This window comes from Aythya ferina (genome assembly GCF_964211825.1).
Source record: "Aythya ferina genome assembly, chromosome: Z".
NCBI classification, from domain to species: domain Eukaryota; kingdom Metazoa; phylum Chordata; class Aves; order Anseriformes; family Anatidae; genus Aythya; species Aythya ferina.
In genome coordinates this window covers 38360800-38381905 of record NC_140299.1, presented here as the reverse complement: position 1 = coordinate 38381905, position 21106 = coordinate 38360800, and the positions used below count along the sequence as shown (strand labels likewise).

At 39.4% G+C, this 21106-nt stretch overlaps 1 protein-coding gene across 6 annotated transcripts in view; it reads right to left on the bottom strand.

The window, feature by feature from the left end:
• Window positions 1-1962: 1962 nt before the first annotated feature.
• TRPM6 (transient receptor potential cation channel subfamily M member 6) overlaps window positions 1963-21106 on the bottom strand; it is a 99737-nt gene continuing 80593 nt past the window's right edge. For all 6 annotated transcript variants that reach the window (XM_084503836.1, XM_084503834.1, XM_084503830.1 and 3 more), the window contains 3 exons: window positions 19703-19754; window positions 11196-11302; window positions 1963-9417 (listed from right to left, as the gene is read on the bottom strand). In XM_084503836.1, the coding sequence (XP_084359962.1) occupies window positions 9296-9417; window positions 11196-11302; window positions 19703-19754 (281 nt within the window). In that variant the 3' untranslated portion in view covers window positions 1963-9295. The remainder of the gene's footprint in view (window positions 9418-11195; window positions 11303-19702; window positions 19755-21106) is intronic.

Sequence of the window (21106 nt, the reverse complement as noted above, 5' to 3'; positions counted from 1 at the left end):
GGATAGATGTAGTGTCAAGGAGCAACTGGATATGAGCATTGAAAAAAGGTAATGAAGGCTTCCCACAGGTCAAGCTCATTCTCACGTAAGCAGCAGCATTGGGAAGCCAAATGCAACTTCTCTGCAAATTATGTGCCTGACCCTAAAAAAACAGAATGAAAGGTCTTAGCACCCCAATAAAAACAAAGCAAATGAAAATATTAACTATTATCAGATAATTGGAGAAGTTTCTGTTTGGGAGGGGGGGGAGGGGGAGAGAGAAAAAAGAGAAAAAAAGAGTGCTTTTTTTTTTTTCTCTGTACTTTCTTAATAAGCAGTTTGTTGTCTACCCTTAAAGAGCAGCAATATCAATAGAAGACACTTAATATATTCTCTTTGTGCTATTATAAATGCCTGATTGTATGAATTATGTCCCAAAGCATTGAAATGCAATCTGTGGTGAAGAGAGCTTATTTATTCAGTTATTTATGTTTATTATCAGTAATTTTCAGCAGGAAACAAAGAATGCTATGTATTACTCCTGCTTTAAGTGCATGAAGAGACCAACTTAGTCCTTAAGACTCATAACAATTTTAGAGAAGGAAAGAAACAATGATGTGTGACAAACAAGCATGTGTGAGATTCATGAAAAGATTGTTGTACAGGTGCTTCACTGTGTATTGTTACAGCATCAGCTTAAAGCAGGTTTCCCAGGCAGTGCAGTTTACCTTCGTGCCCTGAAAATTTGTGTATGCTGTTTCTTTGAGGTTTAAGGGATCTGACAAGGAGAAGGTTGTAGGCAAACCTACTTGTGGCAAGGGCTATGTTAAAGATATACAGTCCCATGTAGCACATGCAGAACATGCTTGCTGTTTGCCAAACTAATGCATGTATGTGTCCTTTATTATTTTGGTTAAAATGTGTATATTGAATAGAGAGAGAACTTGTGGTAAGTTTTTCATGGTATATTAAATGATTCTCTGTTCTACAGGAGCCAGTGGGTCATTTTGTCACTGTCTCTGAGAGAGAGTTAATGTCACTGGAAAACAGTGCCACCAGTGAAACATTTAAATATATATACATGTATATATATCACATTGTTCCCCAGAAGGAATTTCAGCCCACGGACATAAATGTAGTAGCTTAGGCTAATGTGAGGGAAGAAAAGAACAAATTTTCATTTACATTTCAACAAATATAGTGTTTGAGCATCAAACACAGGAGCAGTTTGCTCGTGATTGTTGTTTGGGTACACGTTCTTCACAAAGGGGCAAAAATTCTCTCCCGCTGTTCCTCTTTGTGGTCTGCTCAAGCATCGTGACTGAGGCCAAGATAAGATCCAGGACTGGATCCCATAGCAGAGAAGTATTGAGATAGGTAAGAGAATGAAAACTGGTGGGTAGAATTTGAAGAATGAGGCCATAGTTAGCAAGGCATGTAAAGAGAAGAGTGCAATATGGGAAAGATCACTAAAAGGAGGCCTTCAGCTAAACTGTGCTCCAAAAGACCAAGACAAGAATGCATGATAGGAGTGCAGAAGGTGAGGAATGGTAGTGTGTAAAATGAAAACTGTGGGTAAGGGTAATGGTCTGAGGCTGAAGTGAAGGAGACTGACGTTTAATTTTTGTAATTACTAAGGGGGACTATGGGATTAGAGGCTAGAAGAGGCTTGAAAAAATATATCCCTTTAACTAAGAAGTAATGCAAAAGCAAACATTTTATAATAAAGGTGCAAAGGCATAAGAAAACTGAGGTTTTCTGTTGCCCGCCTAATGGCAAACAATGGTAGTAAATAAAAGTCTTCATTGGCTGTCTGTTAATTAAAATTGTGTATCCCTGATGTGTTGGTTTCCAGTTCTTCCTCCCAGCAGTCAAACACAGTTGATGGACAAAAATGTGTAACTTAAAACTCTTCTTGTGTTAGTGCCTTCAGTGCTTCCATGGATCTGGAACAACATTTTTATATTTAAAGGACACAACAAGTACAACAGTTTAATATTTATTCACATAAATAATTGAGGTATATTAATTAAACAGAAGCAAGAATGTAGGTAGGTAAAGTAGTTATCTGAAATCTGCTGGCACATAGAGGGTAAACAGCCAGCTGTCTGACTTCTCTCTTGGGAATCCCAGGGTTTCCAATTAGTGCACAGATTCATGTAGCGGAAAAAGACAGCAAATCCATTCTGTGCTAGTACTTAGCCTATCCAATTTGTTTCATAATGATCTATTATGTATTTAAAGGATAATAATATAGATGTGTCTACAGAAATTTAATTTAAACATCAGAGCTCTATGTAGCTTTCCAGAAAGTCTATTAATTTTAGATCAATATTCATTCCATGTTAGGATTTCACCAAATGAAGAAAGGAGGCCTGGCATACTTCCAGTCAAACTCCATCACCTTAGCTCTTCCAATCAAGAAAATATCAGCCTTCTGCCACAACTCTTACCACAACATGCCTTCCACATACTGCTACACGCAGTAATACATACATAGTAGGCCCTTCTGCACGTGCACATTTACAATGAGAGTATATTTGATCCATGCTTTATGATTGTAATATTTTGGTAGGGATAAAGTACCTCTAAGAGTCAATGTTTGGAAGGAAGCAGATGGGGAGTACAGCAGAAGAAGATATTTTCTAACTTGGGAATGGCGTACTTTTCCAATTTTGACCTTAAGGCTTTTCCAGTGTCTACACATTTGTAGTTTATCAGAGTATGCTTGAATCATCGAGGCAACTAACACAGAATCATCTGCAATTCTGTGATTCTGTAACATGGTTGGTGTCCGTAAGTTAAAAGCAAAGGAAACATTAAGTATCCAAGGAGGCATTAGCCAAGTACATAGTACATAAGAGAGTGTGAGTTTCAAATGGGACTTGAATTAGAAACCATTCTGTCTAGGAGAGCAGAACACACAGTGTAACAGAGCTGACATAGTATTTGGCATATTGTGGAATGGAGGACAAAACAGCATTTCCATTCCTGATACAAAGCAAGGTAATGAATATTAGTTAGCATGGAACTAAAGCTGACATTCATTTAAATATGGAATATTTAATCATTTTCTATGTTGCAATTTACTGTTAATGTCTTTTTAGTTGGTATCATGCATCATAATCATAACTGGAAGGTCAGTTGCTGTTGACAAAAGATGACCACTAGCACCCATGCAGGCTGGATCACAGCAACTACGCACCTGTTGTGTAATTAAAGGACTATGAAGCAGACAGACTTGGTGATCCTGTGAGAAGTATTTGTGTTGCATTCAACTCTGAGGAATCTGCCTGATCAAAAACTATTCAGTGCTCTAAGCAGAAACCACAGAATTTCAGAGCAAATGCTTCAACCCACCTAGAATTCAAATATTAAGCTAATTCCATGTCTGGCTTGATAGAAAACTTGATATGATATTGATATAGTGTGGATTGTGAAGGGTGTGTTAGACACACCTAAAAAAATCTGATGGTCTTACATTGTAGGATGGACAGAGTAAGATATATTGTTTTAATATTAGAGTCTTCACTGGGAAGAATCGACATGATCATAGTTTATTTGGACTATGGATCCAAACAGGTCTTAGAGACAGAAGAAGAGATTCAAAGAAATGGTTAGGTAGACAGATTTTTTACTTGGGCACTGAAAGCCCCACTGAAGTCAATGGCAAAGTTGTGGGTTTCCTTTATGTCATATTTTTACTAAGGACTGTGTAAAAGTGATATCCTTTTAATGGGCAATGTGGAATTATGAATGACATTTCAGAAGTGCTCAGTTCAGAAGACTGAAATGTTGAGTTTGAGGTCGCATTAGGACACCAAAATAGGACAGGGACTCTGCATGCCAGCAGACAGCCCATCACAGGACAGGAACCACAGCAGCCATCTTCAGCTTCTTATCCATGTTCACAGGCAGTCATGTGCAGACTGTATGTCCTAGTCCATAGAAATTTTTTGGCACTCAAACTCTCTTGAGGTACCTGCCAGCCTCTGTTTGTTATTTGGATGTCATCAATGTTAAACATATTTGCCTAATTTAAAAGATAAAATTCAGATAGGAGAGAGATGGCACTGGTTGAGATCATATTCTGCCACCACCTCTTGTAATGGTGTCAAATGAGGTTAACTATGGATGCAGATTGCAGATGGGGCACTGTACTGTTTTACTGCTTACAGCACAATAAGGTCATGTACTTCTCTAATTCAAAAAGTCATATGAAGTCAATTACTTCCTCAATTAATTATTCAGAAACAATGTGAAATTAAATACCACTCTATGTCCTACATTTGGATTCAGGGATCAGGAGTGCAAAGGTCAATTACTGAACAATTTGCTACTCAGGAAACAATGATAAAAAATAATATTTAAATTGAGTTTAGTGGAAATAAACCAGCACTACAATCTTTACAGTGGCCACATAACATCCCCCAGCTCCATATTTGTTCTCACTAAATCTTCTTTGGTTATTTATGGCCAAAGCTGTGTATTTGGATGTCAATGCCTGCCCTAGTTTACAGCTCAAAGGTCAATGAAGATCAATTGCTTCTTCAATTCACTGTACAACATCCTCCAGATGTTATTGCTACCTAAGAAATATGTGTATTTACAGTTACATTACAGTTGTCCTGTAACAGGGACAACTGTTCACTTATCTTATATTATTCTTATTCACTTATCTAATATTATCTTATATTAATTATATATTATATAATATCTTATATTATTCACTTATCATTATGATATATCCATAGCCCTACAGTTAAACCCACCTGCCCCAAACTTTACAATGGGGTAAACGTAATTTAACTGTAGTTCCATACTGCTGGCCAGATGCATCATACTTATCTACGTACTACATGTGCTGCTCAGGGATTACCTGAGATCAAGTATTGAGCACAATTTGGTAGTGGAGGCAGAAGAAGATAAGAAAATGAAATGTTTCATGCTTAAAGTTATTCTCAGATCAAATACTGCCTCAGTCTTCTGCTGAGGAGATTGTTGGAGATGAAATGCATGGAAATAGAAAAAGCTTGTCATTTTCACATCAATTTGTCACTTGAGATGGACTGCAGCCTGGGGTTTATGCCAAGAATGATCTATATCTTTCTGTTCTCCTCCTGAATACACTACAAAGACCTCAAGCAATACATTTGTCAATCAGAGGGTCTGTGCATTTAAGAGCTGCCATATTTTGTTGATCATCTGAAATCAACTGCTGTCCTCAGCTGGATGTGCTGTGGTCTTGTGCAGAAAATAAATGAATAAATAAATAAATAAATAAATAAATAAATAAATAATATTTCCATTTGCTACTTTGCAACTTATGTTATTTGAAGGCAGACATAGTTCCATTTTGCCTGGGGTCCACAGATCACAGACTCAACTACATGGCCTTGGCTCACAGTACTGAGAGAATAGGTAAGTTTCATCAAGAGTTTGTCAGCAGACATTTGAAATCGACTTGAGATCCAATTAGAAGGCCCCATGGTGAACTGAACTGTACACAAGATTCAGGTAGCTACCTGGGGTCATTCAAGGTCACCGTGAGAGTGAATTATCTTGAACAGAGTCACTGGAGATCACCACAGCCATTGCTGCCCACTCAGGGGGGGCATTTGAGGTCAATTTGAGGGCTAATCAATCACCATTACATCATTTGAGGTCAACTTAAGTGCCAATTAACCTATCCAGAGGAGCAGTATGACATCATTATCAGATCTATGTATATTTAAGGCATTGTTTGAGGTCAACTAAGTTGTTGCTGTGACCCAGGATCACCTGAGGTCAACATGACATTCGGTTACATGCACAGTGGTCATTTAAGATCAACACTGTTCTCACCTAGGGGAGAGAACAATCATTTAAGGTCAGCTTGAGATCCAATTAAGCTGCCATGCTTCATCTGGGGTTAACCAGAGAGCCCAAGAGTTTATGAGGCCAGGGAAGAATTTTTTTGGTGCCCAAGTGTAGTTTAAGGTAAAGCTGATATCCAATTAATTGCTTGGGTTGTCACTTCAGGTGCTCGTTTGGTGCTCAGGGATCATCAGAGGGCATCCATAGTCCTTGTTTCCTGTCTGGGGTCAACATCATATTCAAATTTTATTGCAGAGCCATCTCAGGTTTTGGCAAGAGGTCAGTTCAGGTAAAATATGAGCTCTAATTACTAGTGGAGGTCACTTGAGGTTAAAATAGCATTTTTTTGATCCTCAAGGCTCATCTGAGGTCAACATGCTAGCATTAGCTAAAAAAGGTCAACTGAGAACAACATGAGATCCACTGAAGGTCAGCTTTACACCCAATAAATTGCCCAGGGTCAACTTTGCCTATGGTATTTATTTCACGAGCTATTTGAAATCAAATTTGGAGCCAATTAACCTGCAAAGGAGTCATGTGAAATCAACTCTAATTCCAGCTAGTTTCCCCAAGTGATCATTTGAGGGCAGCCTGGCCTTGTTAGTTGCCCAGGAGTCATCAAAAGTTAATCCAGTCCTCCAAGTCATTTGAGTCCAATTTTAAATCTAGTTAGCAGCATAGGGTGAGCTTGTAGCTAGCTCAAGGTCTCATTTGCTGTTACGGTGTCTTTGAAGACTGCCCTGCTCACCTGGGTCAGTTGCTGTGCAATGGGGTCCTATAGGTTTAGTTCATTAGCCCCCCTCATTCTAGCTCATTCCTTAACTGGATGCATAGCAGGTGTCTGAGACCAGCCTTAGGCCTCTTCCTTCTTCATTATTTTGTGGCCATGTTCTAACTCTTCAATCAGCTAAGTGTTCCTCACAGGTCAACCCCAGCTCTTCTATGCTTCTCATAAAATTTCCTTTAAGATCATATTAAAATGTGAGTTTATAACTTTTGTTTTAACTTTTTTTTTTTTTTTTTTTTAGAAATTTACCACCTTTCCTATTTGAGCAAAGTAAAGCTTTTCTTTGAACACACCAGAAGTATTTAAAAAAAAAAAAAATCTAAACATGCTTTTTAGCAAAAACAAATATTGAAACTAACAATCAGGAAACCCTACAGTTTGACATGCAGGATTTCCTCTTCCACAGTCTTTGTCAAGCAAAGCAGAGAAAGAACTCTGTCCTGAAAATCTTTCATTCTACATATACCATTTTTTAGTATGGAGCATGTTGCTCCATACACTTTTCTTTCAAATAGGGAGATGTTTTTTAATACAAAAAAATAAAAAGCAAAAATAATCACTGTTTGTATGTGTATGTAGGATACTTTCAGGAACTAATGGCATCTTATCTGAACTTCGTATAGGTGATTACAACAATGTCTTAATTGAAATCATAATCAATACAAAAACTGGGAATGTATAACTGGGAACATACAATTTCTTCAGAAGGCCAATCATATCCTGGGCTGCACCAAAAGAGGTATAGCTAGCAGGTTGAAGGAGGTGATTCTCCCTCTCTACTTTGCTCTTGTGAAGCCCCACCTGGAGTGCTACGTCCAGCTCTGGGGGACCCCAGCATAGGAAAAACATGGACCTTCTAGATAGGTCCAGAGGAGGGCCATGAAGATGATCAGAGGGCTGGAGCACCTCTACTGTGAAGAAAATCTGAGAGAGGTGGGGTAATGTAGCCTAAAGGCTCTGGGAAAACTTTAGAGCAGCCTTCCAGTACTTAAAGGGGGTCTACAGGAAAGATGGTGTGGGACACTTTATCAGGGTGTGGTAAAAGGAAAAGGGATAATGGCTGTAAACTAAGATGGCAAGAGAGTAAATCTTGATATAAGGAAGAAATTCTTCACTCTGAGGGTGGTGAGGCACTGGCACAGCTTACCCGGAAAAGCCGTGGATGCCCCATCCCTGAAGTGTTCAAGGCCATGTTGGGTGGGGCTTTGGGCGACCTGGTCCAGTAGGTGGCATCCCTGTCCATAGAAGGGGATTAGAACTGGATGATCTTTAAGGTCCCTTCCAACCCAAACTATTCTGTGATTCTATGATTCTTATTCCTATGTGTACACAGACATTTTCTAAATATTCCAAATGAATGGTAGATGTAACATGTAGATCTGTTAAGCATTAAATTTTACTATCCAAAGTGATGGAAATGCATGTTGTTTTTTTTTCTTATTCAAGTATAAAGTTTTCCGATGATTTACATTTCAGCATTAAGTATTTCTACTCAATACAAAATTGTGAAGATTCTTTAATGGTAGAAGTGATCTGTAAAACAACATAAGTTATATCAGATATTTGTGCTCTGCAGTTCATTTCAATCCTTATTGTACAAAAATCATATTGCACATAATTGATTTTCATGCTTATCAGATTCTCCTGAAATCAGACAAAATCAATAGAAAAACAGATGAATATGCTGCAAAAGCGTACATGTTACTGCACCATTGGTAACATTGGTAGAAAATAGTCCCACGTATGGCCTGACATTGTCAACATGAAGTTAAATACCAAATGGAACATGTTACTCTTTGTGACCTTTCAAACCTTCTTCAATTGACCACCTTTGACTTAAAAAAAACCCTGAAGCTAACATATTATAAAGAAACACAAATCCTGTTAAAATTTATATCACATTCAAGGTTATTCTTTATGTTTGAACTGAAGATCGTGGATGTATCAGCTTCATCATCTTAAAATGAGTAAGGTTAATGATGCTTATGGGCCCAATAATCTAACACTTAACTGTCTCTCTTGTTCTTGTTATGTGATAAGGACTCAGGATGAAGTTCCCACACAATTCTGCAGTACATCTGCCATACCAATGGCTATTGTTTAAATCAGTAATTTATTACTTGCGTATTCTTATTTTGTCTCCACATCAAAGTCAACAAAAAAGAAAAAATAGTACTTCTACATTGTCTTGGAAGGTATCTTATACATTGGTCAAAAGCAAAAGTAAGGCAGAGCATGGTCTGCATCTGAAAATGAGTGATTTACACGTGTATATATTCAGCTATTTACTAAAGAACAAAAAGACAAATCATATCAAATCATTTCCCTCTGTAAATAATTTTGTCACAGTCATTTGCCTTTAGCCAGCATAGTTTGGAACTACTATCCACATTTCCAAAAAAAAAAAAGGCACTGATAGGACAGTTGATCCACCAAAGGGGTGACCTACTGATGGAAATTTACTGAGCAGTACAAACAGACCAGCACAAGGCACAAGAGAAAGGGAGTAAATAATGAGATTTTTTTTTTTTATGCCTTGCCTGTAGCATCTGTCAAGTGCAGACAGATGTTGCATTCAGACATCTATGTTTTGTTCTTTTGGATTGGCCCATGCCAGTGATAGGGAACAGGTTTTTAAGCATGCATACGTGGGCTCCGCTCACAGCTGCTGCTTCACAACCGTGTGTCATACTCCAGCGGCTCATCTGCATCATCATTTTCTCTGGCACTTGCCTCTACTTGTCCTTCAAAGGCTGGATGGAGCCTTTCCATTGTGCAGTCGTTTCTTCTCAAATCTATGGCAAGAAGACGACAAGCTTGAGAAGTGGGCTCATGAACCTAATGAGGTTCAACAAGCCCAAATGCAAGGTGCTGCCCCTGGGTCAGGGCAGTCCCAGACAAGAGTACAGACTGGGAGAAAAATTAATTAAAAGTAGTCCTGCAGAAAAGCACTTGGGGGTTCTGGTGCATGAAAAGCTCAATGTGAGCTAGCAGTGCACACTTGCAGCCCTGAAGATCAACTACACTCTGGGCTGCAACAACAGAGAGGTGACCAGCAGGTGGAGGGATGTGATTGTCCCCCTGTGTTCTGCCCTTGTGAGGATCCACTGGAACACTGCATCCAGGTCTGGGGCCCCCAGCACAAGGACATGGACCTGTTAGAGCAGGTCCAGAGGAGGGCCATGAAATTGGATCAGAGGGCTGGAGCATCTCTCCTGCGAAGAAAGGCTGAGAGAGCTTAAAGACATTGAAGGTACGCTGTAAGGCATGCTGAAAGGCAGCAATGTTCAGCCTGAAGAAGAGAAGGTTCCAGGGAGACCTCAATGTAGCTTTTCAGTACCGACAGGAACTTATAAAAAGATGGAGAGCAACTTTTTACATGGGCAGGTAGTGACACAACAGACGTAATGGTTGTATACTAAAACAGGGGAAATTTATATTAGATGTGAGGGGGAAATTCTTCACTGTAAAGGTGGTGAGGCACTGGAACAGGTTGCCCAGAGAGGTTGTGGATGCCCCACCCCTGGAGGTGTTCAAGGCCAGGTTAGATGAGGCCTTGGGCAACCTGATCTAGTGGGTGGCATCCCCGCCCATGGCAATGGGTTTAGAACTGGATGATTTTTAAGGTTCCTTCCAACCCAAGCCATTTTATGATTCTATGAAAAAAAATAAATGATTCTGCCAAGTAAATATTTAAAAAGCACATAAAACCTTGGCAGTGTCCAACCCTGCAACTGGTGGCCAGCAGTCTGTTAGCAGCTTTCAGGAGACAGAAAATCTGTTGCAGGGCAAATCAGAGTCAGTGGAAAGAGAGCCCTGAAGGGGCCAAAAATGGTGGGAGCTGATATGAATGAACCGTCCCACACTGTCAATTCATCTGATCTTCTCCTTTGTTATCTCTGGCTGCCACAAACACAAATACACAAATAATCCAAAGCAATAACACTGCAGTTCCTGTTTCTGAATCAAACAAATTCTTCCTCCAACCAGGCACTGAAAAGAAGGAACCTTCCTCTGAAAAAAAAAAAAAAATGTGGGTGGAAAGTCATCCAAAATTGCAATGTATTTTGGCTTTGAGCCGTTTAAATCTGCACCACAATAAACAGAACCCATTCTATAAAACCTGATGCGAATAATCAGTGATCCAGCTAAGCAGGAGGTAAGAGCTGCAGTGTACAGGCCCTATCCAAGGGCCAGGAAAGCTCCAGCAATTTTTTCCCTGGCTAACGCATAGATAATTTTTAGATCATTCTCTGTTCTCATTCTAAAAATTATTGCTGATGCTATCTGTAGTGATCACCCTGGAAAAATGGGTGATGCTATCACCCAAAATGCTATCAGTTTTGCACAGCAAAGGAAATAATTCATTGGGTAGAAGCTTTGAATACTTACATGTTGCTGGGCAAAATAACAATGTAAAAGATCAATATTCTCTTATTTGCCTTTGTTTAAGTGTGCCAGCTATAGTTTCATCTCTGTAGAATTTCTGTTCTTGTTATAGCACACCTAGGCCTTTACTACCTTATACTTAGAAAGTTAGATATAGGTTAAAAATAATCTTCATTTTGAATACCAGGAAGTTTCAGCCTCCTGCAGCAGGAGTTACAACGATGCTTTGTGATGAAGTTTCTTATAGCATCTTCTCCTAGGTTTGCTGGTCCAAATACCATCTTTCCAGATCTAAAAGTAATAATATCAAATAATCAACAAACTCAAAATAAAGCAATTTTAGGGGAGAGAGAGGATGATAATTTCCATTTATTGAGTCATATAAGAATCATATTGAATCAGATAAGTTAGCTCTTTGTATAAAAGACCATAAAAACTAGTGTGCATCTCCAGTTTCTTAGCTCTGAGACAAGAAAACGACTACTTCTGGTAAGAGATTAACCTATATATACCCCATATCTGCTCTTCCTTTCTGCACCATCTCAGAGATGCAGTGTTGCTGTGGCCTTCTCTAAAGGGAGATGGGACATACCCTGCAGTTACTACTAAAATGCTCAATGAAAATTTGAGCACAATGACATTAAGACAGTGTATGCCAGAGCCTGAATGACTCTGTTGCAGCCACCATTCAGTCTCATCAAGCAAATGGTTTGGTCTGTGTTTTGCTAAGGGGCATCTGGGACCAAACCTGAGTTAGCAAAGACTTACTTTTACCTTATTTAAGAACAGAAAACCAAAAGCAAGTGGAGCCTGAGTCACATCAATATGCAACACAGAAAAAGAACATAGTTCTGCTGTCAGGCAAGGCTTTAAAATTTATTGGCTTCTTTCTATGCTCATTTCCATGTGTCTGCACTCTGGCCAATTCAGCAACATTACTAAGGGATCCATTTGTGGAAGTGTATTGCATATTCTGAATGAAGATGACACGATTACAAATAGAAGCAAGCTATATCCACACATGTATTAGAAGTACCACATAATCATAACAGATCCTTAATATGGTCTGAAAGATCAGTGTTCATTAATTTTAATATTGCTTCACTATTATTCTCAAGAATTTAGTTGACATTACGGACATCACGGAACACAGCACACAAGAAACACTTCCAAAGAAATTTTATGAATGCTAGTATTTTATTTTAATGATATGCAGAGCAGAAACAACACATTTTAGAATCTGAAATCAATTACAGCTCTAAGAAGCTATAGAAAAAGATTTTAACTCTCTCAAATCTATCTGTAATCCACACTAAGAAAATCTATTCTCTCTAAGGAAAGAAGTTATCAAATATGACACTCTCCTCTTTCCTACACGAGAAGAGCAATGAATAACCAAAACTACTAGTATCTGTCTAATTTCTGGCAGGCAGTGAAGATAATCTGTTTCTGGATCATTTGAAGGAATAGTCTATCCAGCTTTTACTGCAAATTAGTACAACAAAACATGTAAGAATTGGAACATTATTTAAGTGCCATCTATACATTTTAGATGACATGATGCTACATAGCCATTTCTGGTTTTTGGTATAATCTCGCAAAATGCTACTGTAAATTGAATATGTTCAAGTATTTGCTTGGGCAAGGTATAGAAAATTGAGAAGACTTCACTAATTCCAAGTCTACAGAACCACAATGATACTTCTCCTGATCTAACTTTTTCCATGCAAAATGTAGCCAATACAATACAAACTAATTTTCTCATGTTGTTATGGGATATATAAACAGGGATACTGTTTAGAGGAAAGAATAATATTTCCTCTCTACCCAGAACTGTTAATGATACAAGACTAATAGACTAATAGCATTTCAATTTGGAAAACTGTTTCAAGAAATATATTGGCAAATTAGGAATATAACAAGAATGGCCAGCAGTCTATAAGTCTTCTTATAGATGGGGATCTAAGAACAAAATAAAAGAATTGAAGAAGATAGTGCCTACATTTGAACTTGCTGATTTTTTTTTTTTTTTTTTTGTCTATGTCAATGGTAGACAGGATCAGAAAGAAGTGTTTCAAGCAAAGAAGCAGGAAAAAATCTTTTAAACTGTAAGGATGGTAAATAATTGAAAACAAACATACTGGCAAGTTGCCTGTACAAGACCTGTAAGGCCTGACACAGGAATGACTTGGTGCAAACGAACCAACTGAACTCTTCTGGTCCTTTCTAACTGTACAAATGTTTTATAAACAAAGTCACTCTACTTCACTCAGAGTTGACCTTATTGCAGTTTTTCAATACTTAAAGGGGTGGCTTATAAAAGATGGCATATAAAAAAGATGGAGAGCAACATTTTGTTTGGGCAGACAGGACAAGGGGTATGGTTTTAAACAGAAAGAGGGAAGATTTAGATTAGAGGTTAGAAGGAAATTCTTCACTCTGAGGGTGGTGAGGCACTGGCACAGACTGCCTGGAGAAGCTGTGGTTGCCCCATCCCTGGAGGTGTTCAAGGCCAGGCTGGATGGGGCTTTGGGCAACCTGGCCTAGTGGAATGTGTCCCTGTCTATGGCGGGGGGGTGGAACCAGGTGATCATTAAGGTCCCTTCCAACCAAAGCCATTCTATGGTTCCTGTTTATTCATGATCTGATTTTGTCTCCAAGGAGAGAAAAATACTGAGTCCAGTTTTCCTATCTGAAACAGGTGCATAAGTATGAGCTAATGGACTTAAAACAAACAAAAACTCTTCCTGCTTTTGTGGAGAACCTTACTTCACAGTTATGCTCCATAAATGCCTACCAGTTCGTACCAGATCAGTCCTGTCTGACAGTTAGGTAACATAGAGACTGTTGTTACAAACAGTGCTAGTCATGGTCAATTTGTAGACAGAGCTACATATGCTCAGATAAGACGATAAGACATCTATAGACCTTTACTGATGGAATGTACTGGGGGCTTCACACGAAGCGGCACCTTTCCAGGGAAACATCCATTCCATTTAATCCATATGTTTTTGCAGACTTAAATTCCTATCTACCAGTTTCAACTGTACAGGTGTCTATAGCAGAGATCCAGTCCAGGCAGGTATTTTATCTATTGACAGCAATTCAACTGTAAATTGTTTGGCTGAAATTGCAAAGCTTGGTAAAGATTCAATAGATTTGTTCTTCAAAGTGCATGCCAATGAGTAACTTCAGAGAACATGGTCTCCACTCATACTACAACCTCTAGCCCATCACTACCTGCTTTAGAGTTTTCAAAAGAGAGAGTAAGAGATTGAGCACCTCTGACTCCTCCATTTCATTTGTTTGTAATGAGATTTTTCACCACTAGTGCCCTTTTCCTCACCTCTCAGTAGGCGTAATGCATCTGTTCTTTACAATTTGAAATTCAGCCAGCTATTTTCCTCATCTCTGAATCTGTTCTACAGACATTCTGCACCCAGTGTCTGTGAAAGCTTTACCAGTATAGACTTTGTTACGGGCTTAGCAAGAAGCACACTCTGAAAAGAGCATCTAGAGTACTACTTAGGAGGCAATTCTTCACAACGTTTCAGTGCTACAGGAGTCTGCAGGGACTGCACTATGTCACGACCCTGCTGCTGTGACTTGACTACTTCTGTCTTAAAGGAAATCTTTTTGTGAACATTAAACCTGCACCATTTAATCACCTCATACATCCTATGCAGTGTATGTGGCCAGATCTCTGATGTTCATATCCATGAAGTTACACCAATTTACATGAGCTCAGGATCTGCCTGCTCAGTATCAGACGTACTTTCCAAACTAATCTGCTGGTTTTTATCACAGTACTATACATACATTGAAGATACAACACACTGTCACAGAGCTAGAGGTCATGTTTTGCCATTGAAAAGTCCATTTCAAGACAGCATGAAGGATGCATGAAAGACTCATTGCAAGATAATGACATGAGCCACTAGATCAATGGAATTAAAGAAACAAAACATAAATAATGTAATTATAAGTCATGTTAAAATTTGTATCAGTCCCATCCGTCAGTGAGATGCTATCTATTTTCTCTCAGGCTTCTAACAGAACGTGAGCTCAAAGCAATTTTAGAGGTAGTTCACAGGTTTTGATTAAGTATCTTATATACAAATGAAAACTTCAATCAGATCTTGGTACTACCAGAAATGTTCCCCCTGTGAGTAAATGAACATTAAACAAAGACAGTGTTTTTACATCATTATTGTTATTATTTTAGAAAGTGTTTCTTAGAATTGGGTATCTGCTAGCTGCTTATAGAATACATCCATGGTTTCACTGCCTTATTCCTTTACATCCCTGAATCAAAACAATATTGTTTCACAACTTGCTGTACTGAAGATTTCCCAGAGCATAAAAAAATCAAGCTGGTTTTGATTAATTAATCAACACTTGCTCTTTAACTGGGACTTGACTGTTTTGCAGATGACAGAAACAAAACAAAAAAAAAGTTCTGAAAATAAAATCTTAGTAACCATGAGAAAATAATTTAATGACAAAAAAGATGGATACTAGCAGATGGATACTAACAAGCACATGCTTCAACATAATGCAGGTAAATATTATTCCTGTTTTAAAGAGGATATGCTAAGTTGACATATGCAGTACTATGGACTAATGACTGGTCACAGTTTTCACTAATAACTATCAGTCTGTTGAGATTCAACATTTCACAGAATCATAGAATCATTAAGTTTGGAAAAGACCTTCAAGACCATCTGGCCCAACCAGCCCCCTAACACCAGTGTCACCCACTAAACTACGTTCCTACGCACCACGTCCAACCTTTCCTTAAACACCCCCAGGGACAGTGACTCCACCACCTCCATGGGGAATCCCTTCCAATGCCTGACTGCACATTCTGAGAAGAAATGTCTCCTCACTTCCAACCTGAACCTCCCCTAGTGCAACTTGAGGTCATTCCCTCTAGTCCTATCATTAGTTACCTGTGAGAAGAGGCTGATCCCCAGCTCCCCACACCTTCCTTTCAGGTAGCAGTAGAGAGCAATAAGGTCTCCCCCAAGCCTCCTCTTCCACAGACTAAACACCCCCAGTTCCCTCAGCCACTCCTCACAGGACTTGTGTTCCAGACCTTAACCAGTTTTGTAGCCCTTTTCTGGACACACTCCAGGGCCTCAATGTCCTTCTTGTAGTGAGGGGTCCAAAGCTGAACACAGCACTCAAGGTGCAGCCTCACCAGAACAGAGTACAAGAGGGCAATCACCTTCCTGGTCCTGCTGGCTGCACTGTTCCTGATACAGGCCAGGATGCTGTTGGCCTTCTTGACCACCTGGGCACACTGCTGGCTCATGTTGAGGTGAACATCAACCAGCACCCCAGATCCTTTTCCTCTGCACAGCTTTCCAGCCGCTCTGCCTCAAGCCTGTAGTGTTGCATGGGGTTGTTGTGACCAAAGTGCAGGACCCAGTACTTAGCCATGTTGAACCTCAACCCATTGTCTTCTGCCCATCGACCCAGCCTGTCCAGGTCCCTCTGCAGGGCCTTCCTACCCTCCAGCAGATTGACACTTCCCCCCAGCTTGGTGTCATCTGCAAACTTACTGAGGGTGCACTCAATTCCCTTGTCCAAATTGTCATTAAAGATATTAAAGAGGATGGGCCCCAACACCAACCCCCAGGGAACACCACTGGTGACCAGTTGCCAGCCACATTTCACTCCGTTCACCATCACTCTCTGGGCCCAGCTGTCCAGCTAGTTTTTAACCCAGCAAAGAGTGTACCTGTCCAAGCCATGGGCTGCCAGCTTCTCCAAGAGTATACTGTGGGAGACCATGTCAAAGGCCTTGCTGAAGTCCAGGTAAACCACATCAACAGCCTTTCCCACATCCACCAGGTGGTTTACCTTGTCACAGGAGATGAGGTTGGTCAGGCAGAACTTGCTTTTCATGAACCCATGTTGACTGGGCCTGATCCCCTGGTTGTCCATCATACATTGTGTGATTACATTCAAGATGACCTGTTCCATCACCTTTCCTGGCTCTGAGGTCAGCCTGACAGGCCTGTAATTCCCTGAGTCCTCCTTATAACCCTTCTTACAGATGGGCATCACTTTAACAAGTCTCCAGTCATCTCAAACCTCCCTGGACGACCATGACTGCTGATAGATGATGGAAAGTGGCCAAGCAATCACATCCACTAACTCTCTCAGCACCCTCATTTTCATTGGTATAAAAAAAGTCTACTTGAATAACAGCAAACCATATCTTTATATACCTGTAACAACATTTTAAAAACATTTTTTCAAATTTTTGTAGTCAACAACTACATCATCAACCAATCAACCTCTCTGTTTCTCTATCCTAAACTATCCTTGTATTTCTGTCATGATCCCATGACCTTCTCACTGCAAAGAAATCTTTGTCAGTGACATTAAGAATGGGACTGAGTGCACCCTCAGCAAGTCTGCAGATGATAGCAAGCCATGTGGTAGGTTGACATGCTGGAGTTGACATGCCCCCCAGCAAGACTTCGACAGTCTTGAAAGGTAAGCCCTTGTGAACTTCATAAAGTTCAACAAAGTCAACTACAAGGTCCTTCACCTGGGTCAGAGCAATCCCAACCACAAACACAGGCTAGGAGAGACTCTTTGTCAGAGAGTGTAGTGATAGGACAAGGGTTAATGGTTGTAAATTTAAAAAGGGCAGGTTTAGATTAGACATTAGGAAGAAATTCTTTACTAGAAGAGAGGGGTGAGACGTTGGCACAGGTTGCCCAGGGAAGCTGTGGATCACCCCTCCCTGGAATTGCTCAAGGCCATGTTGAATGGGGCTTTGGGCAACCCAATCTAGTGGGAGAAGTTGAAGGTAGGGGGGTTGGAACTAGATGACCATTAAAGTCCGTTCCAACTCAGACTATTCTATGATACTATGAAGACTTTGTCACTGTGAGGTGTTCAGCTTTTTTTTTCATGTTACTTCCAAAGTAAATATTATACAGACAATACACCTGCCCCCATAATTAAGCATTCATACCTTAATAGTAATTTATCATTAATTTCTTTAATGGAATATTAATAATGGTTATAGAACTAAGTACCTGTTTCCAAAACTAACTTGTTCTGAGTTCTAGACTAGTCATCTGATACCCTTATAGTTAATTTCCCTTTGTATTAAATCAAACTAATCAAACTTCCTTCCAAACATGAGAAACCCCCTCAGTCGGTTGACATGAGCCGAATGAGAGTGAGTCAAAGCTGAACACAAGACAGTCTGGAGAGATGTTAGTGTCTAGGAAGTCCACCCAAAAAAGAGGACTTTGCAGGGTACCACCCACTGACACTACTACCTCTCCTCTGCTCTACCATAGCACCTATGACCAAGGAGCAAGGTCATAGGATGGGAGAGTAGTTATTGCACAGCATGACAGACAGGGTGCAGAGTCTTGTACCCAGAAGACAGTTGTGTTTGTTGTATTGTCCACAGTGAGGATTGGTGGGAATATTTTACTTATTACATAGGACACTATGAAGTCTGCCTAGATATTACTGTGAGCAGTAGATATCTCCCTAGATATTCCTGTGTGCAACAGATATTACTGTGTGCAGTTTTGGGTGCCACAGAATAAGAAATATAAAACTGTTAGAGAAAGTCCAAAGAGGGGCAACAAAGATGGTAAGGGGTCTGGAGGAGAAGACATAGGAAAAGTGCCTGAATTCGCTTGGTTTGTTTAGCCTGAAGAAGAAAAGGCTGAGGGTAGATCTCATTGCAGTCTGCAGCTTCCTCATGAGGGGGAATAGAAGGTCAGGTGCTGATCTCTCTGGTGACAAGTGATAGGACCCAAGAGAACAGCGTGGAGCTGTGACAGAGGTGGTTCAAGCTGAATATCAGGAAAAGGTTCTTCACCAAGAGGGTGGTTGGACACTGGAGCAGTTTCCCCAGGGAAGCAGTCACAGCACTGAGTTCTCTCTCAGACACAGGGTCTGATTTTTTTGGGTGGTCCTTTGGGGACCCAGGAGTTGGACTCGATGATCCTTGTGTGTTCCTTCCAACTCAAGATATTTGATGATTCTATGATTCTATGATATCAGCCTAGCTTCTGCAACTTGATTCATGAAGGCAGAATCACAGAATTTCTAGGTTGGAAGAGACCTCAAGATCATCGAAACATTCTGCACATGATTTAAGATCTCTGCAACATAGCTCTTGGTTTGTAACATGCACTATGCTTAAATGCACTACTATGATCTCTTGGAAAGATCAGAGATCCAAAGTCCATCTCCTTGAGCCATATGGCCCTATATACTCATACAGTGCCTCACTAGACAGTGGAAACCAGACTACAACATTTAAATTACTGATAAACACCTTCAGTACAATTTTGCTAAGAAAATTATCCACTTCTTAAGCTCCTACTCCTGTTCTCTTTATGTAATCCTGAAAAACTGCTGTGTTCTGAGGACAGTAATATAGATTCTCCCCACCTTTCACATACTGCTCAGCATATATGGAGCTGGTACACATACAGCCCCTGAAGTTCACAGCCATCTAAAACACAGTAGTCGGTGCAGCCTTCCCATTGCCATCACAATCCCATTTAACACAAACACCATACAATAAATAATTAAACCTCTCACACAGAACATAAAAAAAATAAATAAATAAATAAATACACAGACTATCAGCAGAATGTTTGAATTGAATAATAATTTCGTTAGAGAGAAATGTACCTTTTGTCTTCAGGTTTAATCACAGATGGATCCGTAAGGTTTTCCCCAACACCTACAAGAAAATCAATAGAGTGTGTTACAAGGGAAGATAGTTGTGATTTCATAACCTGGGACTTAAGAATAATGTAATTATCCATTTTCATTTTAGATCTTGAATTGTCACAATTAAAACAGTCATGAGCTAAAAAAAATGTTGTGACTCTAAAAACCTGTTACATATTGGCTACATACAGAGTTCTTATTACAGTCCCGTTTTGTGGTTTATTCATACATAGACAGAAGGCTTATGCAAATACTAGTAACAACTAAACATTCTGCTGAAACTGAAAGAATTAAACAAAGTGTAACCTGCAGTAAGACTTTAATTTGGAATAATGGTACCAACCCAAGGTGCATCTTACTGATAACAACAGATCTACTTCCAGATATATACTCCCTTCAAGGTAGCAAACACAACACAAGCCACAACTCATTATTCAATTAAGTGATGTGCAAATCTGGGTCCGTTATCTCTGCTTCTTTGGGGTGTTCACCAAAGTAGATTAAATAAATGATTACAGTAACTGACTGACTGCTCATATTTATGTTGCAGTTTTCCTAAAACTGAAAAATAATAGCATTTTACCAAAAAGCTCTTTCTTTATATCTGAAGAAATTGTTGTACTCTTAAACTAAAGAAGAGATTCTATAAACATATGCAATTATTTAATTTGAATAATTAAGTATTTTGAACACCAGTAAAACTTATGGGTAGCATTTTGTAATTGAAATACCCCAAATTGCAATATTCTTCAAAAGAATTCATTTCAGCTGACATAAATAAGATAAAATTTAGTGTCTACATGTGTAGTATGGCTCCAGTATTAAACTTGTGATAGAAATTTATCAGAAAACCAAAGACAGCAGCCCTCGCACTCTCACTAAACACCAGATAAGAGAACTACAGAATAAACATGAGACCAACACTAGAGCAGACTTCAGTCCATTTCCCCACTTTAGATGGAAACTGAAGCTCCAGTCTTGGTGTGATTTACATAGATGTTTAAATTCTTCACATTTGAGCCAATGCAGTTGGTCTGGAACTGTCAAGAGTTGTATAATAAACCCAAGCAAACTTAAAGACAAATTCTAGTAAGCTATGGTTGGAGACACACTTACTCTTTCTATTTTTTTTTTTCATGTGCTGCTAAAGCCAAGTGAAGGCAAGGATGGAATTATAGGTTTATTTTGCATACTAAGCATGTCTTTTTGTAATTCACAGCTTCTGAATGCTGTAAAATGTAAATATGTTAAGTCTCTGTCCACGCATACACATTTCTCTTGACAGAAATGACAAACAATGGTGTTTATACCATTTGATGGGTGCCGTTCATCTTCTGAACATTGTCAACTGTTTTATCTCTT